General features: G+C 37.8%; 1 protein-coding gene across 11 annotated transcripts in view; it reads right to left on the bottom strand.

Annotated features, from left to right (window-relative positions):
- LOC111259087 (uncharacterized) overlaps positions 1-20,999 on the bottom strand; it is a 125,742-nt gene that overhangs the window by 9,704 nt on the left and 95,039 nt on the right. For 5 of the 11 annotated variants that reach the window (XM_022830788.2, XM_022830793.2, XM_022830795.2 and 2 more), the window contains 5 exons: positions 20,688-20,715; positions 17,265-17,373; positions 12,063-12,292; positions 8,236-8,440; positions 380-513 (listed from right to left, as the gene is read on the bottom strand). In XM_022830788.2, the coding sequence (XP_022686523.1) occupies positions 380-513; positions 8,236-8,440; positions 12,063-12,292; positions 17,265-17,373; positions 20,688-20,715 (706 nt within the window). The remainder of the gene's footprint in view (positions 1-379; positions 514-8,235; positions 8,441-12,062; positions 12,293-17,264; positions 17,374-20,687; positions 20,716-20,999) is intronic. The other 6 variants (XM_022830790.2, XM_022830791.2, XM_022830796.2 and 3 more) reach the window with 3 other exon arrangements.

The raw sequence follows: 20,999 nt of genomic DNA, 5'->3' as shown, positions 1-20,999 counted from the left end.
CAATTTTAAAAATAATGGTCTAACTAAAACTTAATAAAGACACCGAGCTACCTTTTAAACATAATTATTCTCATAACCAAGCAAGTATAGATGTCACCAGCTACATAGATTTTTCAGGGTGACTTCCCTTATGATAACGATGATGCGAACCAAGCGCAAATTTCATGCGCTGCCACAAATATACAAACACTAATTAAAATCAAGTTGAATGTATTCCGCGGGCATAGTTGTCTTGTGGTATTATGTTTTCGAAATGCTACCCATGACTGCCATTGATTGTCAGACAACATCACTGCGTGCCAATGTTAAACTTTGATAAATCATCGATGAAATGACCGAGAGAACACACAAAATATGTTGCGTAGATTTATACACTTACCGGTTTTCCATTGATAAACCACTGAAGCTGAGCCGCGGGCGTTGACCTTCCTGAGACACACATCATGTCGAGAAAAGGTCCCTCTTTTGTGTCCTCGATACCTCCAGTGATGGAGGGACCGTCTCGAGGCGGAACTGAAAATTGCCAAAGAGTCACATGAGCAGCCATTCCGAGTAATGTGCGTACGCTAAAAAAAAACAGCTTCCTTAGCCTGAAAAGTTGTACTTTATCTGTAAGCATATCATGGTGAATGAAGACAAATCTTTCACAATATTTTTGTGACTATTATTGATTTTCTATATAATGGAACAGTATTGTCTATAGGCTACTACCCCAGTGTGATTATCTATCCCAATTATATTTTGAAGGGAGATGGAATTATAAACAAGGTGCAATTTAAGTAATAACGCTATGTACTAATGTTTAGATTTAATTTTTTACTATGTTGAGTTGGATATCTATTCCAGAATCGTCGATACGCCACTGGCAACTGACGCAACATTATTGCTTTTTTGAATGCGGTATACTTAGAGTCTGACTACATGCTCATTTACTATAATATGTGGTAAAAATAACTTGCGCCATTCATAACACTGTTTTTTTTAACTACAACTAGTTTCAAGTCCAACTAGTTTTGTGATAGGCCTGCCAACAGAGCATATCGTATTCTTGTATAGCTTTTTGTTATCCATGGCCTAAGAGTTACCTCCCTTTACCCTTCTTCTGAATAAAACAATATGAAAGAGTTTCTTTCTACTGTTTTTGAAGCACTGTTCAGCTGACGTCTTCTTATGCGCTCCACGACTAATAAACGTGAAGTCCCTGTCTTTAATGGATTTCAGCGTGCCCGAGTCGATAATCCTTTAGGCGAGGAAGACTAATTCCCTTCAAAGTGTTTACCTTCACCAATAATAGACTAGTTCCACATTACGAAATCCAGTTCAGACACCTAATTGCCGGTAGCCGTTGGAGTTTGTCAGTCGCACAATCTCTCTGTTAAGATTTTCAAATGAAGTTGACAACGTAGCTTAGGTAGCTGCTGGCAGCCTTGTGCCCGAGAAATCAATTGTCATATCCATCAGGACGACAACTATATTATTTTGCAATAGTAGTTGAAATAACACAAAAAGAAATAAAACTGGCTATGTAACAGGCCGATGCCGTCCTTTTTCCCTTGTGTATAACAGGCAAGGCTAGCAGACTGTCAAACGTTACGCACAGCAGCGTTTGCGGTTTGTGAGGATAGGCCGTTATAGTTTGGAGCAGCGTTCGTTTTTCGTTAAAACCTACCCAAGTAACGAGTCGGTTACGATGACACTCTGCAAGTGTCGTACAGAATACGGACTATACTTCCTGTTGGCTCGGGAAACTCAAGAGAAATTGGTCAAGAAATTCGAACAGACTCTGTCACTCGCAGACAAAATAAGGTCGGGCAAACTAAAAAAAGGCCATAACATCAATGCTGTAATATGGACGCCGGTTCCGCAACCTCCGCAGAACGTCATGCTTAACAACTCGGCCTATGAAATCTTATTTTGACTTGTATCATCATTTCTATAAGGGACGGTTAAATCCATAACCATAATAAATATAGGACCATTATGAGCATCGTTCCCTCGCTGATCAAGACTTGAAGCGCAATGCGCATGCTAACGACTTTCTTGATTACGTTATTTTCTTTACTCATTTTCAATTGGATGGCTATATGAATAAACAGAAGTACGTTGTTTGTAACTCTTAACCACTTAACTAAACTATGAAGTGAATGTGTCATTACTACCTTTATATGAAAAAATGTCGATGAAACGTCAGTAGTAATCAATAGCTCTATCGTGACCTTTCTATCACCCGAAACGAAATTAAATTTTTTTATTATAATTAAATAAGATTTTAACAAAATGAAGCGCTTGCCACACAGTGTGGGAAACGTTCAATCTACTTAAAACCATATTCCCAGGCCGGCTGATCTTGATACGCAGCAAGGAAATGGAGTAGCTCCTGTGGTTTGACTCCTCTTGATTTTTCTCTGTAGGGGCGACATAATCTATAAGACAATGACGCAAATAATCCATGACCTAAAGTACGGTATTTGTAAAGTGATTGGCGCTAAATTGAGCAGGACTATGATTCAAAACTGCGCACGAAATAGGATATAAATATGTAGGCGGTCCCTGATAGGATATCTGGCTTACATTGTTCTTCATTTTCAATGCAAATCAAAACCCGTTGGACTGAGTTAACATAAAGCTAAAAACACGTACAGAAACTCGAGTTTGTCTACAATTCCAGGAGCACTGAATTTACTCGGCAACTAATTACGTATCCTTTATCAATTCCTGTATTACAACGTTAGAAACAAAATGCTAGCTAAGAGATTATCTAGAAAAGATGATCACAGAAAGCACGCCACAACACCAAGGCTCTTCATAGTAAACCTGTATCTATGAAACCCTTGTATCACGCCAAGGTATGGTACAAAAGCTAAATAGCGATAAACCTGGTAAGTGTTTAGAACAAATAACATCAGGTTATTATTTTCAGTCCTCTCGGTGTCGGAACAACTTTCGATATCCCATAAGTGCTTGCGATTCTTCAACTCAATATATTAGTATAAACAACAGCCGATGTTCATTTCGAGAACGGACAGCTTATTATATCTGATTGATCAAAGGAAATCTAGTAGTCGGTACTACTAACTAGCAAAGAGCACTAAGGCGGTGGGCGTTTGGAGATGTCACGAAAACCCAGGCGAATTTAAGAAGATTTTCATTAGTAAGTAAGATCCCACCGTATTCATTACTCGAGTACGTCCTATCCCCTTGTTCCGCCAGCCAAACACCGAGCGAAAAGCGTTACCAACGATCAGCCGACAACAACAAAAGCTGTGACTTTATTATTTCCCATCTGCAACCTTCAAAGACCCGTTTCATTCAAATAAAGGAGAGACGATGGACCGTGAAATATTCGAAACAAATGTGAATACGCGTGAATATGTCAAACCAATTTTGTCAGAGCATCGCCACCATTATTGTCGAGACTCTACTGTTGGCCGAAGAAAAGTAGCAGTGTAGAAAAGTAATTTACTTGAACTGAGTATTAAGACTTAAAGATATAAATGCATCAAGAGTTTAATAAGATTTTTTTCAGGCACGCCTCGTACTGTAGGTTCCTAAGTAATTTAACACAGGCCGTGGGTTATTTGTACAATATAAGATCATATACCTAGAGACGTAAATCATTTATATACAAAGAGTGGTTTCGAAATATTTCACTTAATTAACCAGTAAAACTATACCTTCTTCAGTTCATTCTCGTGGGACATTTTAGCTGCAGATAACGTTTTAGTCAGCACTTTGCAGCTACGACATATCCACTCATTAGAGTCTAACATAATAAACTTGAATACCTGACGAGTTGGAGACATATACTTTAATAGTCTCTCAAATAATTTATTAAGTTTAACTTATACATACTTTGAAATATTAGTACGCGATGGATAAATCCGAGTGTTTGGTTGAAGGTGTGTGACACAATTAGCTGTTTATTGCAGCTTTCCAATGTCACCTATTTTTAGGATATGTCAGGGATCCATATTGATGTTAAGTAAGGTCAATCAAGCTGTTGTTCAGATGCTTCAGCACGATTTAGGATTTCCTGTATAGAAATCTATTCAGGTACACTCGAGTGCATCAAAGACGCCTTGTGACATTAGCTATAAGAGGCTTTTTAAGGCTGTTTATAAGGTAAGGGAGTACCAGTTGGCTGCGATCGGTTGTTTGAATCGTTCTTTTTTCATCAATGCAAAGCTGCAAATAGAAGGTCTTGATGACCAGGTTTTGACCGTAATAATAGCTTAAACGTATTGTTGAAACGATAATCATAAATCTATCAACGGTACAGCTAAGAAAACAACCTTTTATCTTTTAATCTTTAGAATATTGATAAGCATGCAGATATATATGCCTATGCAGAATTTCTCGCTTACAGTATTAATATATCGCACACACTCGGGTTTTCGGCCAACCTTATGCTTTCTAGATCTGTTTTTTTCATTACTAACAGAGAAGATTCACGCAGAGCGCAATGGCTACCCTCTGAAACATCTGTGCAAGGAACGTAACCGTACATTTCTGTTTCTAGTATTTTTTAGCTGCCTTTATTAGCGATTGTCGATTTCTCCATTGTCGTGCGATATTTTTTGTGTAGACGTCTCTAATTATCAAAGATATTTTAATTGCAAGAATTTAGAATTCCCCAGCGAAAAATTACATTTTTTTTTATTGTTATTCTCGACATGGCTCACTGCAGCCTAGTATCTGCGCTTGCTGATAGCAAAAGCGATTCAAGAGGGTACGTTCGAATTGGCAAGAGCTTTGACGGCTTATTTGTCGTAACACGCATGCGTTTCGTCAGCTACATATGATATCAAAGGAAAGCCGATTCCTCCTAGAACAAAGCAATAAACTCTTTATTGCGGACAAAGTGTATCATCTTTGAGATTTAAGCGAAGGTCACCTATGATCCAATGTTTTACATGAACGTAACATCCTCAATAGGATTTAAATTTAAAGGGCTCGAAAATGTACGTGTAAAACAATTTTTAATAGGTTTCAGTACATATAACGACCGCTTTATAGAGAAAAATATGTATTGTCAATTAGGTCATCCAGATAGGCTCTGATGGTTAGTTTTTTTGCTCTTTTCGGCAATCTTGAACCCTTATTCTTTTTTAGATTTTTAGCCTGCTGTCAGTTCAGAATTTTTTGTGCGTGGCATATTTCACCAACATTTTAACAAGTTCACACCTACCAATATCACTTGATGCAAATTTACTATTAAAAAGATTTAAAAGAGGAATATTGTGAAAGAAACTAGTTAGTGGCTTAGATCCTAACTTGAGTGTAATCACAGTTAATTGAAAAAATATGACGCTCAGCACTGACACTCCGAGCACATGCAAAAAATGTTATTAAAACACCTGGTCCTTTTTTATAGGCGGCCTTAGAAGCAAATAAAAAAATCTTAATTTAGACGCGCCGCTGTCTCTCTCTCTCTCTATATATATATATATATATACGTCGCGCGCGGTTCTCTTTTATCTGATTTCCCTTATTTTATCTGATGAAGAAAGTTTGAATCTTTGACTGGCAATCCCGACTCCGCATGCACTTAGATTGATTTCTGTGAGCGCCCAATAATTTTTCTTTTTATCTTTTAGATCACGTACAAAATGGTTTATATAACTTCTTGCAATTTTTTTTTCGAGGTAAGCATTTTATTATTGTGTCCTTATTTGAATTTCAGTAATGAAGGCCATAAAAATAAGGAACTAACAAAGGCTAAAGGAATAGAGCCTAATGAGAACTTCAGTACGAGTATACTTATGACTCTAGTAAGTCGATTCCTTGCAGATGTGTCGGACATTGATAAAATATCTCTTCATCATAGTTAATTTTATATAATAGTAGTTTAGGAAATAACAAGCTTTAAATAGCCGATGAGCTAACCGAAGAAATGCGACAATCCCATAGTCATTTGGGCTGATTCAGGGCTGTCGCGTGCAGCGCTAAGCGCACCAGGGAGAAGTAAGGAGGCTTGTTATGGATTTCATCCGACACATCATAAACACGTCCCCTTTCTTCGACATTGTTCTATGCAACGTTGACCCATTGTCAGTCATTGAGGTGTTTTCTCATCTGATCGTCTCGGGCATTTCCGGGCTTATGTAACATATGATAAGCAATAGAGTCAACTATGGTAAGGGTTTAACGACTATGAAGCTTTTCGCGCGTTCCTTAGACAATTATAGAACAGCGGACACGTGCACAAGTGTGTCATTAGATAACTTTACCACGAGTGAACTTCATTTACCGAAAGTCCCTAAACGATTCTAATATATCGCCTATGTGATGACGGCTTTATATGCATATATGTATACTTATAGTAAGGCTTGAACCGACCATTCCAACCAAAGCTCTAGTCGTAGGTGGTATACCTAGATCGTAGATGAAGCTCAATGGACACATCATTATAAAAAGCACACCTCAGATATAATATTGTATTGCCTTTCAAGTCCATGCAGCGGTCCCACATATCCACAGACCGAAGGGAAAATAAAAATTAAGGTTGGGGTTGTTAGAAATAAATGACAGTCTACATAGAAATGTGTTAAAATGTCGATCGGGTTTCTTATTTGCTAATTTTGAGCTGAGAATTGCAACTTGGAAAATATAACACATAAATTGTATGGTCTAGTCTAATTCTTTTGTTCTATTTGCCACTCAGTTGGAAGTCAGTCGATATCTTTGCAGCGTAATTCTACGCACCTCGTAAAATAAATTAAGCAAACTATTTTTACAGTTAGGTGGCCCTTTAATCTAAATAGAGTATTTTTGCAAAAACCTTATTTGGCTTTTCTTCGTACGCTCCTTGTACTGAAAATCTTCGTTGGCGTTGGGAAACGGTAAACTCATTACAACGAAATATGATTTCCTTTCTGCTTCCTGTCTGAATCCATTTTGAACAAATATATTATCTATGTCAATACGTAGCCAATGAAGGGCCTCATTTTTGAATGATACGAATCGATAATGTAGTGTAAGGATGGGGTACTCGGTTTAATTTACCTACCGATACAAATCTAAAATTGCTATAATAAAATATTTACGCTAACTGTTGTTGAGAAGTGCCTACTTCACAAATCTTTTAACAGATGATAGTCATAAAACATGTTCCGATAAGATACTACCGTGCTACTTCTAAAAAGTGGTGTCTATGTAGCTTTGGTATCTGTATGATGTCGTGTCTGATCAGTGAAGCTAGCGATTTAGTGATCACTTTATTTTCTGTGTGGTTACAAGCGAACTCACTTCGCTCTGAAGTAGTGAACCATAGAACGATATGGTGTGTACTTGAGAATTTAACTATCAGCAGCAATAAGTAGCAGAAGAGATAAAGTAACTGTATGGAGGCAATTAAAAGTATCTAATGCATTTGACGTATAAATGATAATTTTTTTTATAGACGAAATACTTTACATACGTTAAACTAAAAAAACAAAAATAGAATGAACATTTATTCTATGTGTTACGTTACTAAACGATCCTTCCAGTAAACAGAACCCGAATAGAATAAAATCGTAGAAGAAACCGAACGTTGCTACTTTGTTGTGAATTCGTTGGCTCGCCAGATAGTGGAGCCACGATCAACACAGCTAGTCACGCGACGAACAAGCAGAAGAGAAAATCGACGTACTATTTCAAGATAACTCAGTTACTGATAATTGCATATCAACAGTCTGCAATAACGGACATACAGCTCCGACTCATCTGTTAGGATTAAAATGTGTAGCCAATTTTGACAATGAACGCAGAAGTTCCAGTTGAATAGCAAGCAACGGACTGATAACCGTATAGAAGAAAACGGTAGTAGAAATCACGGCGAATTTTGGTTGTGTCGAAGGATGAAAAAGAAAAAAATCATTCCACCACTGCACGAAGGGAATATTTATGTCAGGCCAAGGTTTCGCTTTCAGGCCTGTGGATCTAAGCTAATTTCGAGTTTTACATCCGGCACCGTTAAGCGTTCCATCAGACGGCTGGCTGACGGCGCGAAACGAAGCGTGGCCATCGCCAAATTCGAACTTAGGCCATCATGTGTCACCAAACTTAGCAGACAAATACGTTACCGACTAATCTATTTTATGTTATAAATGTATATAGGCTACAATAAGACGACAAAATTTATGGTGTCGAATACAAAGCACTTCGAGATAGGCTAAACTATGTCTAAATGTAAATCCAATAGGTTGTAGAACAACTAACTTTATAAGAGCAATACTATCAGTTTCTATTTACCTGTGGATATACCTGTGGATTCTATCTGCTTATTGCGTCGCACTTTATACGACTCACCTACGACAACCATAACCTCTTCGGTGCTCATTTGTGAAGGAAATGGAAGGGCCGTGTTGACCTCGACTCGGTATCGACCCGTTGATTCGAAGGGGACATTTTTGAGAACCACCTCGCATAATCCGTCACGAAGAACCGTTCTGTACTTCTGCAAAATCCAATGTATTTTCAATTGAATTTAGCAGTATGAAGAGATCTCCTACCTCCTATAACATGTGTTAGTCTTAGTAGTGTCTTGAGAGCCGTGACCCAGAATTCGACTAAAACTGTACTTTATGACCCTTCGCGTTTTCAGGTTAGCTTATGTGAAAATGTCTAGCTCTCTGGTAGTGTCAAAGGTCGCGAATCAAACATTTTTGGTTGGTACCAAAATAATGTACAGGAGTCTAACAGGATAGCTCAAATACCACATAGCATTGTAAATTTTTATTTGTTTTTCTTTCATAGATTAGACCGCTAACGGGAGGTGCTTTTAAAGTTCAACTTCGTATGCCCATCATTTGTTTATGGAATAGCCTTCAGCCACTTCCCTTGATTTTTTGAAGTTCAGGTTATAATTAACGAACGTTTTGAAAATCCCTTTCAAAACGTTCATTAATTATATTCAGAAAATGCAGTTCTTGATAGAAACGACCTAATAGAATATATGAAATACTCATCAATGTTTCGTTATCTACTTATTGATACGCACAAGCAAAATATCCTACCGTCCTTTCAAGCTATAAGTTTAAATAATTTAATCAGTCTTATTTGTAGCTTATCCTTGTAACAATGTTATCGTTTTACAAAAAAGATGTACTATTCTCGGCTTGAAAATGTTGTTTCAGTTTTTGACCGGGTTTTTCATCAGCAAAATTTAAATTCTTCTGAGAGAGGGAATAGGTCGAGTTTTTATACCCTACATCCCCAAAAGGCCTGCCCCAGGCTAGAGCAGGCGTGAGTACTACGCGCTATAGTCTACAGAAGCACTACAGGTATGCTGTAGACGCTTTAAATAAGCTAAAAAAAGTACCATCGAATAGCCGTGAAGGCGCAAACAACGAATAAACGAATAAGAATTATTATTAAGAAAAAAAGTCACTTCGCGCGTTCGAACTCAAAACGTCAATTTTATAAAGGAATTTTAAAAGCAAATGGACTACTATCCATGAAATGCATAACTTTATAAGAGATAGATATTCCCTGAAAGCCCTTGACACGCATAGCATATTAATGGCGAAGTCCGGTGGTAAATCGCGCACGTTTAAAAGCAGCATGTCAGCTGCAGGTTGATACATATGCCAGCAAGCGCGGAATCTACCATGAGAGCATAGATTTAACGTTATATCCTAAGCGAATTGTCAAGAAAGATCTGCAAACTGTTAAGGCCATGGCCTTTTTATGCTATTCCAGAGCAACGAACATCTACAAAGGAAGCCATTTTAAAAACCGTTGAAACTTGTGCGCAGGAGCTGGATAGATACGCTACCTCCAAAGATCCGACGCTGTCAATTAGTTGCATCGAATGCTCCATGTCTTATAGGCTTCCCGTAATATTAATACTTACCGATAAGCACATAAATGATTAGCAATGAATGCTCATACAGACGATTTCACCATTAAAGGTAGCTCGACAAGATACCATGCCGTATTGGCATAATTCTAATAAACCAAAAATGAAACACTGGTATACGGTTGGCATTTATGCAATCCAGAACAGTTTCCCGTGGTATATGCCAAAAGGGACGATACAGAAGAATAGTAATCAGACAAAGATAAGACGAATTTGTAATGGACGTGAGGATCTGAGGGCGCCTATGGGACTCGTTTCAACTAATTTATGTTGTTTCATTTTTGGAATGACAGATAGTTATCTAACTATTGCACTGCAGTTATCTTTGAGAACAGAACGGGGAGCTGCCGAAAGAGTATGTTATCGCTTTAATGGAACATTCTCTGCAGTCAGTTCGTTTCTGAAAGCGTTTTTCTTCCTAGTTCAATGAATGACATAGGGCAAACGATGGTATGTTAGACTCATAAAAGCGTGAGCTATCCGAAAATGCTTTTTCAACCATTCTTTAGGGAGTTCTCTGCAGCTTTCTTAAATTGATTTTTAGATAATTTTATTCAACAAGTATTAGGTATGGAATATGAACAGCAAGACATGAACGACTTGATCATTTTGAAATAGTGAGATCAATTAGGTGCTTTATAGCGTGTTACATTCGTCAATGGCTACTCATTGGGAATGCAACAACAGATTATACGATACGGTCACGGATCTTTTGATTATCAATGTAGTGAACATAGTGCTCTCTTGTGCTCTAGATCAACAGAATTGCGAAAAATACTAAAAAACGCATTGTTAATCTATCCATAAATAGAGCGATCCAAAAGACGTGATATCGACTTAGGTCTCAGCTGTTTCTCGAAGTTAAAATCTAAGTCATGAAATCAACATTAAACTATACGTATCGTGCGAAACCGCCTCGCAAATCAGTGAACGGTCAATCATAGCTTGTTTGTAGCTTACGCACGGGCGACAAAAGACAAACGTATCGATTTCAGTATATCATATAGTTATGACAGAGTGGGGATCTGGTTGTGAGGCTGATTACTTTGGTGGTACTTCAAAGTGGTCAGCGAAGCTTAGAAACAAGGTAGATAATTGCAAAGAAAGAAATTGCGATTAACTAATTTTAGAAGATCGTAACGCATTAAGATACTTCGACAGACAAAGGGCTAACTTATACGTGTAGATTGACTGTGTGCACATAATTTTTTTTAGTGCCATATGCAAATTATGCGGATGTTCGTTTATCGTTCAAGATGGCGTTTCATAAATATCGTATAGAACGGATGACTGAGCAGTTTTTGTCGCTGAAAAAATGAAAATGTTTCAACCCTCTCTTTCAGTCAGTGTCGTCAAATCATACCCTAGACCTATAAAAAGCAGCATAAAAGTTAGCGCAATCGTAGAAAGCCGACGCCTGGTTCGATTATTTAAACACCTAAAAGCCTAGCCTCTGCGTAAACATTCAAATAGGAGACGTAACCCAAATCGATGTCATATTTGTTTATTTCGAGCTACTAAATGGCTTGTATGTCCTAGAGTTCAAAGCAAAATTTGACACTGTTAGAGAAAAAAAAAAAAGCCAACAGATCGTACTTAGCAGATTCATAATCGACTGTCTGGTACTAACTAAACTGGCTTACTTTGCTGGAAAACTTCCATTACGTCCATAGTATAGAACGAGACTTGCGAAAGAAGGAATCCACTGTAAACTTCTGTAAGTATACGCGCGTAATTAGGTCTAAAATTCCATTTAGTTCGCACTTTTCTCGTGAATACCCAGTTGACTAGCTTGCCAGTGGTACAGCAATAAAATGTCTTCGAAACAGTTGCCAACTAGCGTGTCGGACGTAAAGCTAAAAACATTTGGAACAATTAAAGCATATAATTATGCGAATAGTACTATTTGATATAAACCATTGAACAATGAGCGTGAAGGTTTTAAAGTAATAATGAACTAGTCTATAACGTCATTCTTGCGGCAGCAAATAAACAGAGCCAAAATACGCCCAACCTGATGGTCCACCTCGAAAAATGGCCCTTAGTGTTACTTCTATTTGAACATTTCGCTAAGCAGTGTTTTTCATGCTGTTTATTGTTCAAAAGTCACGGTATGAGTTACCTATAAATGAAAGAGCCATTCTCTAATTTGTGTACTAGACGAAATTTCTGCTCAATTTTTGATAGTGTTGCGCCGCTGGAGATTGCTGACACATACGTCGATGGGAACTCCTGGCCGATCAGTATAGATATCCATATGCCCGTTTCCATCGGGTCTGACGACGATTAGTCTAACAAATTCTTCATCGTTACGGTACCAGATGACGGATTCAAGGCTTTCTGCCGCGTTGTCTAAGGCAAATCGCGCCTTTAACGCAACTGAGCTGCCTCGAGCCACCGTAAATGGAACGTTCAATGAGAGGTGGCTCAAACAAGAGCACTCCTTCCCTGTAGATAGAAATTAAATAAAGAGCAAGCTGAGGTTAGTTTTTACTATATCCTTCACATGTACATATTTTTATTTGGAAATTCTGTAAACGACAGAAAAGGAGAGTTAGGATAATCTCCGAAGTTCCGAGAAATCCAGCTGATAATTATGACAGATCGGTTAAGGCAGGGAAAGTGCGACGTTGAGACACTATACGTTTTTTTTCTTATTTAGTTATTCATGTGAAACACGTCTCGACTGCTACGTACGTGCCTAGGTTAACAGTTAGCGCCATTTTAAGTGAAGACATGAAATTTAACGAAAATTATAGGTAGCCCATAATAAAACTTAAATACAGTCCCCGTGAGACAGATACTAATTGGAAAGAGAATTGCACTGTAGGCTTTCCATTGACTCGCCTATTCCTTTAAAAGAAAGTTACGTTATTATGTGTTGATTTAGAACATCAACTAGTGTGCCGTCGCAAAATTTTATAGCCTGTAATTTAACCGGTAATTCCATCTATGTGTGGCGATACTAGAAAACTTTTTGCTTTAGTAATGATTGCGGTGCCCTCAAAAGCGGAGATTAAGGTCATGGACAAAATGTAACTCTATGAAATGAAGAGTACATAAAACAACATTTTTGTAAGGCATTGGCGCATTTTTAAGTTTCGCTACGTAAACGTAGCCTATAGCAAAACTCGTTTCGGGTTAAAAAAAACGCATCGCCGTTTCGGGAAATTAGCGGAGTGTAGTGTTCTTGGAAGATGGCGTCTGAACGAAATAAACGCTTGCTGGGATGACGCGAACTGAGGCTGAAGGCAGTTTGACAAGCATAATCGTCTAATAACGAAGATTAGTAATAAATCTCTTATTCATGCTACAGAGACGATATGCGATGATGTCTAAATTACTCAGCGAATAACTGTAGCCGAGATAATTCCAGTAGTTCAGTTGGAGAGAGGTTCAAACCTGAATACGGTTGAGAAGAGCCAAGACAAAGCTTTGAATCATTCGTATCATTGACGACATGCACATGCAGTGACTTGAACAGGAAGACCAACAAATACGTTAGTAAATAATACACGGGATCATCATAACCTCTTTGAATGACTTTGTTGTACATGGCTAAACATTTCAAGTGATTCGCGGTCACAAAGAAACGCAACTACCAGATGACTGTCGCTACCGTACGTACAGATACGTTTATTGGTTAAAGATTAGTCGTAAGCGGAATCGACGCAGACATAAATATGATTATCTACTATTTCCTGCAAGGCTCACGGATGAATCTGTGAACCAGGCATGACCTTCAGCGGTTTGTGCCATCGTGTGCGCCACTACGATTGGTCTCAAGATTCACCCTTAAATAGTCAACTTAGCTGTCAAAATTTCACGTTTCTCTACCTAACTTACGAATTCTAACGTGTACGTGATTACGTGTATTCAAGCCACCTCCTAATGAGATAATTGCAGTTTTATAGCACCTGCACAACTGTCTAATTAAAATCTGCCTAAAATGTCGGACAGCACGGAGTGTTCGGCTGTAAAGGATATTTATCATACATCTCGGACGTAAATTTATCGGCGCGTAAAGTAATCGACTTCGTCAATCTCTTATTGCCTCAACACGTTTGGTCGGAGATTTCTTCAAGAAAGAATATTCTCTCTTTTGTATTAATGTGTCTTAGTGAATTCGACAAGGTTTTAATTGGCGCGACCCTGTTTCAGTTGTATTTGTCTTGTAGATAATTGGCACGCATATCAGCGGTAAGCTTTGCCTAGAGTAAAAATGTTGCACCGCGTACTATAATAATTGAATGTATTTTGTGAGAAAATTCAATATACGTACGTGTAGTGCGTTAAAGCCAGAAAAGCTAGACCGTTCTTAGCAAGGCGAACACTCACTAAAATGCATTATCTGTCTATGAAGGCGTGAGGGAGGCGAAGCAAATAAACGGTAATCAGGTATCAATCGGATATCGAACGACGACGAATAACGTGACGGAAAATAATCTATGGCATATTGCCGCCTTCAGACGAAACTAGCACTTCTCCAATTCCATACCCGTATCAAATTATAACAACAATAAGTATTTAGTGTGGCTATCGTTGTTATATCTCGAAAAAATGCCATCACCATCACCGTCGTGACGGTTATCATTTGTCGTATAGACGACTACGACATAGAAGCGTCACTACATCACACTCCCTTATCCATCATTTGATCATATAGATAAACATCCCGGGTTTTTTACTTCCTGTATCGACATCATTAGGTATTGCTTCCAACAACTGGTTCCTCCGAGCACGAAATCAAGTGTCTGAACGCCTGGATTCATACCTAAACCACTTCTATTGCATAAAACCCTTCAGGAGTCTAAATGCCAGTTAGATGGTAGTACAGAAGCGTTTAGACAGTTCGGGTGACCGGGCAGACGATGCTTTGGGGTGAGGTTTCGACGAAATATGAAGTACGAACGCCGGGAGAGGTAAAAGACCTGAGCAAGCGGAGGCCCCTTTAATGAATGGACACTTCCTTGTATCAGCCCGTAATACTGTCAAATAAATATTTGGGTTACTTTGAAGTAAATCTTGAGAGAAAAGTTCAAGAAAATTAATCGATATTGGTCTAGGCGGAAGCAACCAAGTCCAGCTGTCGACACTCAGTTCCATGCTCGGCTCACATGAGAGAGTCTTATGCTCGGGTGGTACCCGATTGTAATACGTATGACGTCTTGTTCTAGAGAAAGGGCAGTCGTCTAAAAGTCTAATTAAGTCAGTACCAAACGTAAAATTCGTATTATTTTCAAAAGAAATGTGTTCATGAGAGCCGCATGGTTCTCTCGCGTGCACACCACGCAACCTGCATATATTGTAAAATAAATAAATTTATTAAAATATTGAAAAAATTATTAAATTTATTAAATATTAAAAAAAAATTATGTATAATCAGTCCGCTAAACTGTGCCATATGTATAATGAATTATGCTAATCGTACTTTACTGAAGCCGATTATTGACATCATTCTGCATGTGATATTTTTATTTCTAGTAGGCTGGAGTCTGAAATTATAAATTTTGAACTACACGGAGTAGAACGGTATTTTTAGTATGCGTTAGAGGTACTTCCTTTATTTTCTACATACTGCTAGCTTTTAGACAACTGTTTGCTATTCGCGTTCCCATATGCAATTTGTTACCATACACTGTCATCAAATGACCAGACTACGTGCCTTCCATTATCGTCGGGCCGACAATGTATGAGTCTCTGGAGGAACTCGAGATAGCGCACTGTATTTATTGTTTCAATTTCAGCAAGTATTTCATAGTAGCAAATGCCCTTGATGTCCACTGCAGCTACTACCACCACCTTACGTACAAACCTACCCGACACTGTCGCCGAGCTCGATTGCTCCCCGGGACAACGCCATTTTATCGCCTAATCTCTCCCTGGCCAGTGCTGGAAATTGATACATGTTGCGCTTATGGCGACCATATCCTTCAGGCAAGTTACTCGTTAATTAATGTTCCGCTAAACACCATATATAGTTCTAACTGGCTCGAAGTCAACTCCTAAAAGACTCATATTTTACTCACTTCTCGTATTTTTCGTATTTGGGTTATAATTCTGCAGCACCTTTAAATGTCAGCTTTGACCGATCGAGTTCTTAAACTCCGAGTTCTGCTTTGCTTAAAAGCCGCCTCGACAGCAGCAGTTATCCATCGGATACTGACACCTGGTTACCTTTTCGATGATGCTCAATACTCCAGGCACAGTTGTTGAAACATGCGCATCATTCAAGTACTGTGCTTTCGCCGAGGCTTTCTTGCCTAACGACTTCATCAATCTTCGATGAATTTCCGCAACGGTGTGGGTTTTGAAGAATGACCGCTTAACCACCGAGCAAGACTAGTAGATGTCTTTCCTTCTTAACCCATTTCTCTTGAAGTAAATTCAATCGAGCTTCACTCACAGGTTTCTAAGAGACTAACGTATACGTCAGACAAATTTCGTCTGCTGACGGGACATTTATCGAAAGGTATTCAATCTCAAAGCTCGACGGAGTATAATATATGCAACAAAAGAAATCTTTTGAAGCTAAATTTTGAATCATATGTGAAATAGATATGAAACGAGGAGTTACCAAATGGCGAAATTCTATTACAGTTCTAAATTTTATTTTTATTCTAAAACAATGGGTACGCGGTCCCAGGTATAAGACTTGAAACATCTACATTCAGCTGTTATTGTCATATATATTATTTAATATTTCAGTATATTGCAATTTTTGGTGAGCTTTATTAATTATTAATTCGCTTTATTTATTTTTTTTACTATTAGATTATTTTGGAATTCACTATTGGACCTCATCGTCTGCTCATCAATATACATTCCTGTATGGGCTCGAAGATGCAGGAGCGGGCATCAATTACAAAATCGATTCTACTTGACTTTTAAGCCTGTTTCTCTCAAGAGAAAGGATTTGAACGTTTCAGACTTAAAGATGTACATCATGTTTCTTAATTTTTAAATTTCGTAATTCTACATTCAGCAACTATAAGCGATGCACAATGAGTAAAGGAACTGCTTCGATATTATTTGCGAGATTCAAATGTAACACCACGCAGTGCAAGCATTGTTTATACGTAAAAGCATGCATTTATATAATAATTTATAGATGGTGTAAGTTTGAGCGACCCTGAAAGTACTTCTGTTTGAATAAGATCACCTTTATCCTGATCTATAAGATTAGAGTAATACAAAATCGCTTCCCAAAACGCTTGCGAAAAAGACAGGAACAAATCGAACTCAAAGCAGCTTTCGAGCAGAAAATTTTATCTCTTATCCCACTGCTGATATAAGACTACTCGGTGGCTCTTTGCCAGACCTACGGTGACTGTGTCATGCACGAACTTTAGTTGCTACCTTTGTTCACTTTGATAAGGTGGTAGATTGAAAGAATGAAGATGTGCTTCCGGGTACCAACCTATGACAAGGAGGTGCAAGAGAAGGAGTAGCGAGCCCCCGGAGGTGCTACCCTCCGGTGGCATCCCACCACCGGCGGTAGAACACAGTCGGCACGAACGACCAATAACCTACAAAACAAAAAAGACTACTAAATAACAAAAACACGTATCCTGTAAACAACTGTTACATATGATTGCTACGCCTTCAATAAGGTCAACTTTCGGGATCTTTCGATATTTCTAAGTCTAATTAACTAAGAATGTTGTGTATACAAAATTCTATTCATCCAAATCGATGGTAAGCATATGGTACTCTAATGAATTTTAAGTACAAAAAATCAACATATTACGGAAAGCATGTTATGTTATATGTGAAAAAAGTAAACTTTTCAAGGCACAAAGTTGTTCTCACACCCGATAATCTTGTGTCACTAATACGAAGAAAGATAATTGTAAATCGAGCTTGTTATAACTATAATTATTATTGTTGTATTTGTTCCTTTATCTATTTCAAGAGGCCTATTTCGTTTATCTAAAAAGAGTTGCGATAACAAAGCATACTGTCAATTATTATAAATAAAATTTGCGGCTTTTCACTATATTCAAATATAATAATTAAGACTTTTTCGTTCGTATGCTGTATTTTAATGAACATCTCGTTTTGAACTCTATGTTAGTACTCTGAACAATATTTTTGGACTGCTTTAATAAAGCTTTAATATATCCGAAAAATATTATGTGTCACATTTAAGAAATCGAATACATATGATTGGCGTGACAGGCAACGTTGTAATATACCGTGACAATTAATTTAGTAATTACCGCTATTATTATTACTAGTCTTACGTATTTTTCATTTATAGAAGTTTTTTTTTATTCGGAAATGCAGTCATCTGTTAAAAATATCACATTTTATCTATCTATTATTTTAAATTCTTTACTAGGCAAACGGCAAATGTTTATGTATTAAGGATTCTTTGCTATTCGTAATATCCTAAGTTTATAGTACTTGTATATACTTGTGAAACAATTATGACTGATGACGTATACGTTTGCGTCCTAGCAATTCGAACCTATTCTACTGGATATATTGGTGCTGAGGTTTAAATGAATCCCAAGTCAGTCTTTGCTTACTGTTAGGCATTACATGACAAACATTAATTGTCCATTTCAGGACGACGTTTAGTATATGGCGTTATTTTTGGTTTTGTATTTGTGCTTGTAGTCTCCGTTCTTTTCTCTCGACTTCGGCTAACTTTTTCAGTCGCAAAAAAACGCTCTTTTATCCTTTATTGCCGATGCAACCATCGGCGGTGGGCCTCTTACGGCAACAATAAATGCCCTTCTAAGCCCCGGTTGCAACTTAGTAGACTAGTCAGTGCGTACTGGTGACGATTACATCGCCCATTAGATATCGTGCGCTATACGACTAGTTTTTCCCACCATATGTATGCAATTGGATGCTAGGTGTCATCGCTGTGGAACTTTCGAAGCTAGTATTCATTCTTTTCTATTGTTATGCACCCGTAATTTTTGAAAACATGTCGTTTCGTGAACAAAGATCATACAAACGGAAATTGCCTGCACAATCCATTGTTCGGTGCTAGATTAATGTGAACTGTAATTCTAATAAGTTTTGTGCGCGTTTGCTTCTACGCAGTATCTCCAAAATCTTCTGTTATTACTCTTTTGCTTGTTTGTTGTTGAGTTCGACGATCGGTAGCTATCACATCGAGTATACCATATCGAAATAACATTTACTCCAGAAACCTACACATCTGCTGATTAAATTGTTTCCAATAAACGGTCTTGGAGAACTCGTTGACATCGAAAATAATGATTTGTTATGTATCGATCGAACCGTTGTGATGCAGTAAAGCTTCACAAACTAGTTTCAAATTGCTAGGTCTACCTAAATGTCTGTTCTGAATATCATTAGAATTCGTCCACTTAGAAATGCGTTTTTTCATTTTTCAGAGCTTTTTCGCATTGTTTATTCCGCACAGTACTTATTGACTTAATAATTTGCTTAGTCTTTTTTTATAAATTGTCAAAAGGAACTTGTCAATCCAACAAATGTTCTTACTTCGGTCGCGTCCTTTAGCTCCGCACTCAAATACGATTTCTAGTTTTTCACGCTCTTCAACTGTCAAAAAATGAACAATTTGGAATTTGACCGTTTTTGTGAAAAAATCGACAGTAATTTAAGTAGAGTGTCGGTCAAACGTTGGTTTTTGCTACAATTGCTTCAAAGCTCCGCTCACTGATAGTTCGTACACCTTTGTTGATCCATTCCTTTAACCTTGCCAATATTCTCTGGAGTTTTTGGGGCATCGGTAGACCCTATCACTAACACACTTGAAGGTAAGCTGGCCTTCCGGCGCAATGAGAATGTCTTTTCTTTTGTTTCAGATGTCATCGGTATCTGAGAATACTTCCAAAGAAGATCGGATATATATCGACTTGGTAGCGTTTGTCTTCGTTGCCAGCAGGGCTCTGCTTACAAGTCCCATGATGCACATTTCATCCATTTGTACTAAAGCTTCAAATTTATAGCATAATTAACGTAATTTTCTTCGATCGTATAACTAAGACCGAAGCAGATTTTAAGAAGTTGACCTATAATAGTGCGTCGATCGAAACGAAAAAATCTATTTTCGAAAGTATGTGGTTGCATTTTCTGTACGTAATTGTCACGTAGGACATCATATACTTTAACATCGTAGTACCCTATTTATCTAGCATTTATCTATATGTAGAGTCTCTCATACACGCACACATGTTAACATAGAATTTGAATGCGTGCATTTTTGACAAACAGACGATAATAAGAAACTCGAGAGTTGCTTTGCAAATGTCAGTTGTAATAATCGGCTGCATTGTTAAATCTTGTTTAAACAGATAAGGTAGAAGAAATCAGCGGGTCCGAATTTTGCTGACGGTAGGAGAAAAGATCCAAAAATATAAGAGTCTAACAAAACAATACTCATAAAGGGTCCAGAAGAGAAAGGTTGTAGCTTATATGGACCACTCGATTGACGATAGATACACTTCATCCAGAAACAGTGTAGATGTTTGCACCATAAACCTAGAATCACCTGAAATGGCGCTTAGTTTTCGCATAGGACGTATCTGGCTGTGATTCGAGTAATTTTATGTAGACCTAATAGTGATGTCCACTACTAAAAATCTTTCGCTAATATAGGGGAATCTTTCAACAAAAGTTATGCAAATGTGAAGACGAGACCTCAGAAAGTAATTGAAGAAGGTAGTAATTTCATCGAGTTAAATAACCTGTCGAACACTTTATTTCCGACATAAAAAAAATGATGAATTTAAAGCTTTATATTTAAATTTGTGTAAATTAAAAGCGACATCTTATTTTTACTTAATGCAGCCCGTAAAGTTTAACTCATGCTATAAATATTGTAGAGGTAACTTACGTAAATTATGAGGCACCGTTTGAAGTCCCTGAAACGCAGCAAACAAACTAAGCTACTTCGTTTGTTAATGTTCTTAGTAGGTACTGGATAGAGCTTCAGATCTTAAAAAGGCAGAGAGTTCGGCTAGAACTCATCATGCGAACTAATGCATAGGCATGCTCGTTTTTAATAGAATCTGATGCAGAGATGCTATTGCACATTTAGCAGGCATAAGTAGACTGAATTTCTATAGGCGCCCTTTGTATAGTATGAGTTACTGAAAATGTTTTGAGAAAAATGCTGTTGGAACTGAGGTTTAATGCAGATGTGGTA

This window comes from Varroa jacobsoni, unplaced genomic scaffold (assembly GCF_002532875.2).
Source record: "Varroa jacobsoni isolate VJ856 unplaced genomic scaffold, vjacob_1.0 scaffold_291, whole genome shotgun sequence".
Classification (NCBI taxonomy): domain Eukaryota; kingdom Metazoa; phylum Arthropoda; class Arachnida; order Mesostigmata; family Varroidae; genus Varroa; species Varroa jacobsoni.
This window is presented reverse-complemented; position numbering and strand designations above follow the sequence as displayed.